Below are 10,069 nucleotides of genomic sequence, written 5' to 3' on the forward strand. Positions count from 1 at the left end.
CCAAATCCACTTTGCAAAGTAGTTGGAGAGAATTTGTCTTTCATTAATCTTCCACAAAAAAAAAGGGTTGGATGAAGAGTAGTCTGAATTGAGTTATAGCCCCTTTGCATGGCACTACCTCGCTAATTGAACTAACTTAGCTGGCCGTGAAACCTTTCCAACTGTGACGCAGCTACTGGCATCCTCCACCCTAACACAGAGTAGAGTCATCTGCCAAATGCAACTCGCCAAGCCTGTTTCTAGTGATCCACCCCTCTGATTCGGAGGACATCCATCTGGGATGTACTACAGCCTCTGTCTCAGACCTTCCCAGGGGCATATGCAGGAATGCAACTTCCTCGGTAGTAGCCCCTTAAGCGAGCATTTCACCCAACCCGGCATAACTAATGCTTTACCTCCTTATTTATATCTGTACAATTTGTCCACGGCTCAATTGTGGGATGCATTTCTTGATCCCACAGTCCGTTAATCTGAGTTTTTGTGGGAGTTACTGACTTTTGATTTTGACAATTGAACGTTATACTACTTCTATGCTAAGTGGCATCGATTGGTCCTAATTAAAGAACATTCTTTGTTCTACGCATGCGTAATAAAGACTGATTTTAGCGAACAAGAGGTAACTACAAAGGGAACAATGTTGCTATTACTCTGACTATTTTGTTTCTACAAAATTTTCTTCATTTACTAAAAAGTTCGCAGTTCTTTACGTTATTTTTTGTTGTAATAATTATTGTCGGAGTCTAAATAAAAACGTGTAACACAAGAGTAGAAAATTGTTAGTACTGTACTTTTTGATAAATGGAAGCCCGTTTTCTCAGCAGGCAAGTTAGCGTCGTGATCCTATAGACAGAAAGAAGTTTCTTAAAACAATGATAACTGTTAAGGTAGAGAAAGACGTTTGTACTAAAAAAAAAAAAAGATTTACGTTTATACTTAGATGCAGGGCTGATGTTCATTACTCTAAATGCAAAATAAAAGCTGAACATTAATGATTTCTGAAAAGTTAACTTCAAATTTCCCCCATCAAGTTAATACAATATAAAGTCGATAGGTAATGAGAATATGGAAAATTATCAACTAAAGGAAATTTGTCTTGATTTATCACCAAATTCTCAGAACTTAAGTTGAATAAATTCATATAATATTAGTGTGGAGAATTTATATTTACAAAGTCTACTCTTTCCCCTCTGAGGTACTATAATGGTGTGAGAGGAGTTTGAAAAGTTACTACGTGTAGAATTATTGAAAGCCATTAATAAAAGCTTGTGCGCTCAACGAGAAACTGCTTGAGAGAGAACACAAAGAATTTCACTCAGGCGGTCTTGTCGTCTGATCTATTGTTGTGTTGTCTACGACACCTATAATTATCTTTATCTCCAAACCTCAGACCTGAACAAAATTAAGCATGTGGTTACTTATTGCTGCTCAGCAACTCTCGGGAGGTGTAAAACTGCTGGTGGAAGTGTTTTTTCTTTCTTTCTTTCTTCCACCTTGCTCAGGAAAGTGTCGAATTTTTCCATTATCGCTTCTATGATCTAGTTAAGTGAAAACTCGCTTTGATAACGGTTAAAGAGGCTTGACTAGATAAAGACGAATCTGTTTGAAAGTCAGCTAATGAACAACGCAACTTTACTTTTCTTGTCGCGTTTATACCTGGAAACGACAACATTCAAGAAAACATGAACAGAGGGCGTGTTTGTAGTAGTAGTTTGTTGCCATTGGTGATGGCCTTTGTTCGGCGTGAGTCAGTTGAGTTAACAAAATCAACAATCAATCCTTTCTTTCAGGCCCTTTTGTTTTTCGTCGGAATATTTATCATCTCTTATAAATGTTTGTTAAGCTAAAAGCTTTTTATGGATCCATCACTCAGCCCAACAGTATGGCTGTGTATATTCAGGCACAAGAGTAGACATATGGTGATGAATAATTCTCACGCAAGTGCGAAGTTCCACTTCCCTCACTTATCGTTAAGCTTCAGATCAAGTAACTTAACAAGTCATTGTTGTACATGGGCTTGTTAAATATGCTTGAAAGCTTTAATTAACTACTTCTTAATCCTTTATTTTACGTTTTCACTCAGCTAGGCACCTGTAACTGAGAAGAGGTGCAACGCAGTCGCTGCAACTTCTCTATAACGTGTGGAGTTATAGTTTTGAAATCTTTTCTTTTCAAACGGACAGTTTTGGCGATCATTTTGTTAGCAAGGCGTCCTCTGAACTTAAGCCTTTCAGACAAAGAATAGAACAACGGTTTGCTATTGAATGGTGAAGTGCTTTCCCCTCTTGAGTTTGTTATTAAAACCGTCGAGTAAAACTTTAAGCTAATGATACTGGCCCAGGCACTTGGCGAACTGGGACTGAAACACGCGAGGGTTGATATCGATACAATCGATGAAGACGACTCGGAAAATAATATGCGGTGGCAAATTGTTGGTGCGGTTTTAGTTTCGGTACAATTCAATTGGTTCTATCCATATTCATTTCTTTCCAAGGTCACACTGAGAATAAAATATAAATCTCTCGAAAACGAGAGTCTGTATATAGAGAATAACAGTGCTCATTTTGCTTGGTGATTCAGCCGATATGATGCTTGCCCTGGGGTCGATCGATCTTTTGCGAAAACTCGTGAGAATTGTGTTTTTCGCAACAGATCTTAGCCTGGAATACAAACAGATTAAACGCTACAGACTGTGGTTTTTAAACTTTCGATTTTTTATCCGATGTTTTGCGACGATGAGGCGCGGCTAAAACTACATGGTACCGAATACATTTAAGTAAGAGTGATCTCTTTTAAGGCTTTTAACCATTAAAGCCGGTGCTAATAACGTCTCTTAAGAGCCTTTGATTAGAAAACACTTAAAGTTATCCGAGAGGACCAAACAAACCGCCTCACGCAAAGAACTTTAGTCTATTTACCCTGCTCTTTGGCAATTAAAGAGAGAAAGGCTGTTTACCAGAGTTAGTAATTGTCCGTCACTAAAAGAGAAACTTTCTAACATCAACGGAAGCAAAATAAATTTTGCGGGTGTATTCAGCTTGAAAAGTTGCTTTCGCATACAGCTCCACCGGAGTCATTTGACATTTAAATTTGAAAGGTGTTGGCTAGTACTTAGCCTGGAAGTGCACTTAACGTCTCAAATTGAACATTAGTGGCTTTTTGTTGTTAAAATGTGGTCGAACTCTTAATATGCGTTCAAATACAGAAAAAGACCGGATGTTCGCGAAAAAGGTCAACTCTTGCCCCAGGCAGAATCACACTCAATTTGCGTACACGCGAGAAAACGAAAGAAAGAGCGATAACGCATGACCAATTTAAAACAATCTTGACATTAAAGTTCGCACCAGAATTTCTCTAAGATTTTCACCTGTAGCATGACAAAGATAAAAACATATGCTTCTTGACTAGCTTTAATTGAAATAAATGCATGGGTTCTCACATTGCGAAAACTGTCCATTTGCAAAGCTATACAGTAAGGAATCATGACTGGACGCCGCTTGGGGGGCTGCTAAATATGTACATAAATTTGTCCTTTCGTTTTTGAAAAATTACAATCAATTACAAGCGAATTATTGAATTTCCTGTTGATGAAATAGGGCCAAACCCACACCTTTCTACTGATTTGGGCCTTTTAAGACCAATTTTTTTTAACGAATTTGTGCAAGGGAAGTCTCGAATTGCGCGTTGTTTTTTTGCGCTGGCTTGTTTGAGGCGGGATTTTTGGCGTGTTGAAACAAAAGCTGGCTGAAACATGACTGTGCCTCGGAAATGTAGTAATCAGCCTCCCACTGGTGAGGCCCTATTCAAGTGTCTTGTTTTAAAAAGCCTCTCTTGTGGTCATACATAAAACATGAGCCAGTTTCGCCTTTTAAAAGGACGAAGCGGACAGTGTTTTGCAAAACATTGGGTGGTCTTTTTGCAAGTTCCATGTGTTTAGCGCGTTCTGCCGCCCGCCCGCTAGGTTCTTTTTAAAAGAAGTTCCGTCATGGAGCCTTGTTTTGGTTTTCTTGTTTTTGTAATCATCCGCGCCGGATAGTACACGGATTTCCATCCATACGAGTTTACGTACTGCAAGTTTTCGGCTCCTAAGGCACTCTTGAAGAAACCTTTTAAGAGAAGAGTATAATGACAATGATTCATTTCTTAATATGCCAACAAGAAGCTTAAAACAAAAGAAATTTAAAGACTGCTAAGTTTTCATGGGTGAACGAAAGTAGCGCTAACATGCGAAGGCCAAAAACCAGCTGCTTCAATGCACTCAAAATTCAAGCAAATGCAATGACAATAATTTTGTTTCTCGGACGCTTCTAGGAACAGAAACGTTTGGCAAGATCAACTGGCACTAAAACAGTTACATAGAACTCTTAGGTAAACACGTTCAACATATGATTTCTACACCTGCTGGAAGAAATTACTTTTTATTCCGTCTGAATAAAAATCACAAGCCTGTAGAACAAGCAGTATGTCGAATAATTCTTTCATCTACACCAGTCACGAATGTGACCAAATTATATATTTTCAGTGGCATCACCATAGCTGTCGTTGTCAAGCTCGGTTCTCTCGAGTAACAATTACCAGCTGAACAACAGTTGGGTTTGCTCATACTAGAATTATAAAATATTCTTTTTAACATTTACAAATTCATACAGATGTTCGTCTAGCGAACCATTATTCATATGGGTTACATTTTCCTCTTTCAAAACGCTTTATATTAGAACGTATTTCGACTGATTATGATGCCAAAATTTTTCATTTATATTTTTTCTGTTCTTTACAACTCTGTCAGTGAGCTCGAAAACGTGCCTCTTTATGCATGCCCCAAGGCAATAAGCTGTGTTATTTACTTAATCTTTCTAATGGTCAGGCGAGCGGCATTGTTTATTGATGAAACGATAACTAGGTTTTCTTCAGCCGTCTAAGCTTCGCCAAGCATTTGGTGTGCCGCTAAAACAAGATAATAGGAGAGTGTTTTCAGCGCACTTTGTCGTTATCAGTTCAGAGGTGGATTAACACAATATCAGGCCTTTTATTCTCTTTGACTTGGGGCAAACCGTTTGTTCGCCGACTTTGTTTTTATGCATTAAATATTTCTTTTTTTGTTGTTGTTTAGATAGCGAATACTCAAGTACAGAACTGGGAAATCGCTTTCATGTTTTTCACCAAACCTCGGCGGAAGGAGGTATTGTGTTTGGTGGCCTCCCGGCTGCCGTGTCATAGGTTAGTCCGCCATTCTGGCTCTGCCCAACAACACAGTGGCTAATTTGTAATCCCGAGCTGTTATCGTTAACGGAATTCACAGCCATGATTCCTTGGTTGTTAAATCCCGTATTTTGAAGCATTTGAGAATTGTCCATAGCAGTGTTCACTTCGCTCGGCAAACCAGCATCAGTCTTCATGTAAAAGTCATCAAAAGCCGTCGCGGGGAAGTGTGAATTTTGTGGAGCTAAACGTGTGAAATAAGTAGATAAAAACAGTGAGAAAAAAACGGCTTATGCAATAAAGCCTAGTTTTCCAGCACGTCAACGCCTAATCTTTAGATTAAAATGTTGGACTGTCTCGCAAGCCCTCGGTGCTTTTACGAATTATATTTTATAAACAGAGTCATTGTGGTTTCAAAGAGATAGTGACAAACACAGTAAGCCCATAAGAATGATGTGATGCCATTAGACGGAAAGAAAAGGCATTTTATCGGATCACCTACAATATTGTACCTTCTTTAATGTAAGAGCTACTTTAATATTTGCAGAGATGTTTCGAATCATCGCGAATCGGCACTTAGCACACCCCTGCAGAAAATCTAGAACTAAATATATTCAGATCTTATAAATACAAACAGAGATAGCAAGTGACTTTTGCCGGCCTAAAGGCAAGCTTTACATCGTAACGCAACTATTTAATGTTCTTAGTTACACCTATGTATTGGCCACACAATGTGAAATAATGTAACTCTATATGCCACACCGATAAGTAACTCACGAAACACAGCTCATAGAAACATCGTCTACTCTTGATGTAAATTACTCTCCCTTGAATTTAACGCCCTTTAAATTTTCCAGTTTTAAACTGATGAAACGTTTCAGTAAGGTAATTTTAAAAATCCCCCTACGATTAAAATATTGAGCTCTTTAAGCTTAGGTAAGCTTTGCCGTTTTTGTAATACGTTACGATTTGAGACAAAAATTTTCGTTTTCATTTTATTATTATTATTTTTTAAAAAATTTAATAGCCTGGTCTTCCCTTAGGTCAAACTGAAAGAAACAAACTTCATCTCTCTGCCGTCTAAACTACTGTATTTTAAGCAAAAGATTTTAATTTGTAAAGGCATTTGTCCAAAATCAAGAGAAACCTATGAAAGATCCGGTGAAGCAAAACGAATTAAAATTGTCTCCCAAAGGTCTAGTTTGATTGGGACCACGGGGAATATTTCACTGCTAGCAGTTTTTGACTTCGAAAAGCTAAACGCCAAACCTGTTGAATTATTAAAGAATAGAAGGTTTTAAACAGTAGGCAGTTTGTTTTTTGAAGTAGCACGAAATCTGTATGCAATTTATCGCCCATAGCAAAAATCACGAAATGTAAAAGATCCATTTCCTTATTCAAATACAGCAGTAAGTCTTGCGAAAGTTTTCTGATTTAACCGAGTTGGCTTAGACGATATATCTCGAGGAAGTAAGGACGAATGAATTTCTCCCCGGTAAATCCCTTATCACTAAACAAAACTCGTGATAAGTAGCATTTCCATTTTGCCATTTCCTGCCAGCTCGTATTAGATGTCTTTCGATATTGCATGCCTTACTCTGTGGCCGTCTATTTTTAGCTGAACACTTTTTGTCAAAATTCGACTGTTTCTGCACGAAAACTGTTTCCACAGCTGTCTGTTCTCATAAATGTGCTAAAAATGTAAGGCAGGCAAAATGGTTGAATAATGCCTTTATAACACAATAGGAGGTTGATACGCGGCCCTCGAATTATTTAAATTCGTGATTTTTAGTATCTTCTGGTAACTTGCCAGTTTTGATAGAGCAGAAAAATTTCGTTGTTCATTCCCACTTAGCGGTGGGTTCTCACCGGAGTACTCTGTAGCTATGTCGTCAGGAAGTTTTGGGACTGTCTCTCGGGTGTGTTTAAACGTTCTTTCTAAATTTCCCCCATCTCCAAGGGCAACTGAGCAAGATTTTACAGCTTTATTCAAGACGGAACATGTCATATGAGCTGTTGTGACTATCAAGTTGAAGAGCTTTTGAGTGCTCTCCAAATACACTCTCAAGTACTATCCATTAGAAATTGACTGCTATATTCTCTCATGGTGCAGAGTGCTCTTGCGCGGTTTCCAAGAGGCGGTTGACCTCGCGCTGTAAAGCAGGTCTTACTGAAAGAGTTTTTCTCGAATAAATTTGAATGCGGAAGAAAAGTAAACAGACTGTGTTCGTAGCCTACCTGTGTAATTTATATGTGATGTGTTGATTGACTGTTCGGCGGGGTTAGTAGATCCGTTTCCAAGGTTTTCAGCCTTTGCTCTCCTTGACCGTCTTCCTGATCTCACAGCGCGGCTTGCACTCGGCTGAGAGACTCCTTGCTGCTTCAGCCTTCTCTCTTTCGATCTTCGGTTTTGAAACCATACTTGAATCACTCGCATGTTTAAGCCGGTTTCTTGCGCTAATTTTTCGCGGATATTTCTGGAAGGTTTAGGAGTAGCTGCAAAGGTAGCCTTGAGGGCCTCTAACTGCTTAGCTTTTATGGTAGTCCGTGGTCCGCGGCGTTTCGTTCCGAGTGCTACGTCTAAATCCTCGTCTAAACCATAGCTTAGATCTTTCTCTTCGGAATCAGAGTCTGTAGAAGGATGTAACACACACACACATAGGCAAGAATTAGATCTATTAACATTAAATAACCGTTTGTGTATTAATAAACAAACCAATTCCCCTTCCACTCACCAGAATGCTTGGATGGCAAGCGTGATTGGTAGTAGTCCTCTTTACAAACGAATTTGCTTTCTCCGACGTAATACAATTCATCACCGGTCAAAATTTGCCGGTTACAGCTGGAACAATTGAAACATTTGACGTGAAACACCAAGTGTTTGGCTCTTCGGACCATGTCATTCGGCGAGATCCCTAAGCAGCAACCAGCACACTTTGTTCCATAGCGCCTGAAAATTTCAAAATAAGAAAGCAACTTAGATTGTGTAATGCACTGCCATCGAATTCACTTAGTCTGGAGAAAGCTTGGCAGTTATTTAGATAAGCAGGCGTTTTTTTTGATTCGGCCGATTGTGCGTTACGTACCTGTAAAAGTCATTCTTGCAAAACAGCTTTCCCTCTCGAGAAAAACATTTGTTGGTGAGTGCGCATTTGCAGTCGTAGCAATGGACGCATTTGACGTGCCAAACGCGGTCCAGAACTTTCAACAGGAATTTATCCGAGATGGGGAGCTCGCATCCCGCGCACTGTTGAACCATGTTACAAATCTGGCCCTTCATCCAGCCGATCGTACGCGCTCTTCAGTTCAGTTTCCTCGTCCGCTTGCGACTGTATGTACGTTTATGTAAAGTACAGTGCTTTGCGCGTGAAATTTATGCGAGTAACTCTTCAACGTGCCCAGTGGGAGGTACCTCGCACTATGCCAGCTGCTGAACGGGACGGTAAAATGCGATTCAAGAGGAGGGATTGTGGATTTTCTAAAAACCGACGCTCGAGTTTATTCCGCGGTCAAAATTTGCATACAGTTTGGCGCACGGAATGCAAAGTGAAAGGATGAAAGCGCGCGCCATAGAAAGCACTTAGTCGGCCATGCTATACGTCAATTAGCTTGTTGAAAGACAACACATTTACGCGCTCCTCTTTTGATATAATTTGACTCCGCCTGTCATAAGGAATTGACAGTTCAAATTTGACAGCACTCTGACAAAAGCCAATGACATTGAGAGCCTTTGTGGGCGCGAGCCAAACTTTCAACACGCCATTGTTTGACCGGGATTATGTAAACTCGAAAATATCGCGCAATTTGAACATCTTTTGTCTAGCTATTGTTCGCTTTGACTGCCATCATAAGGCTAAGAGCGCCTGTTTGTCTCGCAAGGCTTCAACCACGAATGCGTCTTCACCGAACTGCGGAATCCGCGATCGATGAAAAGGAAAGACCGGCATCGCGTAAAAGCCATCTCGCTTGTGTTGTGCGAATATTGGGTTACTGATATTTCCGACTGGTGAGAACATTTTTACGCAAAAAGTCGATCCATATCAGTAAGCGGGGCGGCTGGAAGGCTCGCCGATCGGAACGGAAAAGCTTTTGTGCCGAGATTTACTTTATCTCGTGATAAACCTTATGTTGTTGTCACTAAAACATGTCAAAACACTCCCATTTGCAAGTGTTTATTTACATACAGATTTTCAAAACAATGGACAACAGTTAGCGCATTTTAATGAACCGGGGGTATTCTCTCTGGCTTCGCGGCGTATTCGCGAGCGCCGAACCTGAACGTTTAGTCTTGATCGCAGCAAAACTGACGCAAAGCAAATTTCCTTGAAACAGCCCATCTGCTGTCAGGGGCCTCTTCAAGTGAGAAAATGGCCAACCACAGATTTTCATCAGTAGAATCTGGTAGCATTGGCTCCCGGGAGTCGCGCGAAAACCCGCATGGCACGGCGTTTTTACACAAAGTGTCGGATTCAGATTTTGGGCAAAAGACCCTTTCCGCAGCAATTTAATTTTTCAAAGTGAATTATTCAACAATACCGACGGCGTTTTCATTTCATGTCTGATATTTTGATGACAAACCATGATTTTTAATAAAAGCGCGTCTGGAGCCCTTCCTTCGCAAAAAGACGCGAAATGCTAAAATTTTGTTAACAAGCTTTAAGATAATCGCTCGATTTCTGCATCTGGGACACAGTTTTCGCCAGCTTGAATTCGTACGTCGATTAAATGAACAGCAAAACTACTATCAATAACATCGCTATCGTTGTGAACACATTTTTAAGAAACGAGACCAAGTTTCCGTACAATATCCTCCTTGTTTTCGTGGCAGTTTGTATGTGGCGTTAAACCTCCCTGTCGCTGGTTCATGCAAATG

General features: G+C 40.0%; 1 protein-coding gene and 1 non-coding gene across 2 annotated transcripts; both read right to left on the reverse strand.

Annotated features, from left to right (window-relative positions):
* Positions 1-66: 66 nt before the first annotated feature.
* LOC149096758 (Nuclear RNase P) lies at positions 67-374 on the reverse strand. The gene has a single exon (XR_016204423.1).
* A 4,025-nt stretch (positions 375-4,399) lies between these two features.
* LOC110057179 (LIM/homeobox protein Lhx1-like) lies at positions 4,400-9,277 on the reverse strand. Its single transcript, XM_020763766.2, has 4 exons — positions 8,283-9,277; positions 7,932-8,146; positions 7,435-7,827; positions 4,400-5,440 (listed from the first exon to the last, which is right to left on the reverse strand). Exons 1-4 carry the CDS (start codon positions 8,474-8,476, stop codon positions 5,154-5,156), a joined length of 1,089 nt encoding a protein of 362 aa, XP_020619425.1. The 5' UTR covers positions 8,477-9,277; the 3' UTR covers positions 4,400-5,153.
* Between the last annotated feature and the right edge of the window lie 792 nt (positions 9,278-10,069).

This window comes from Orbicella faveolata, unplaced genomic scaffold, assembly GCF_042242905.1.
Source record: "Orbicella faveolata isolate gen_17 unplaced genomic scaffold, um_ofav_v1 contig_47, whole genome shotgun sequence".
NCBI lineage: Eukaryota > Metazoa > Cnidaria > Anthozoa > Scleractinia > Merulinidae > Orbicella > Orbicella faveolata.

Excerpts from the sequence above, each read along its gene's own strand:
- LOC110057179 (XM_020763766.2), bottom strand. The coding sequence starts at position 8,476 with ATGAAGGGCCAGATTTGTAACATGGTTCAACAGTGCGCGGGATGCGAG. Across the intron at positions 8,147-8,282 it reads TGCAAGAATGACTTTTACAG|GCGCTATGGAACAAAGTGTG; the intron begins GTACGTAACGCA and ends TGAAATTTTCAG. Across the intron at positions 7,828-7,931 it reads CTTGCCATCCAAGCATTCTG|ACTCTGATTCCGAAGAGAAA; the intron begins GTGAGTGGAAGG and ends ATCCTTCTACAG.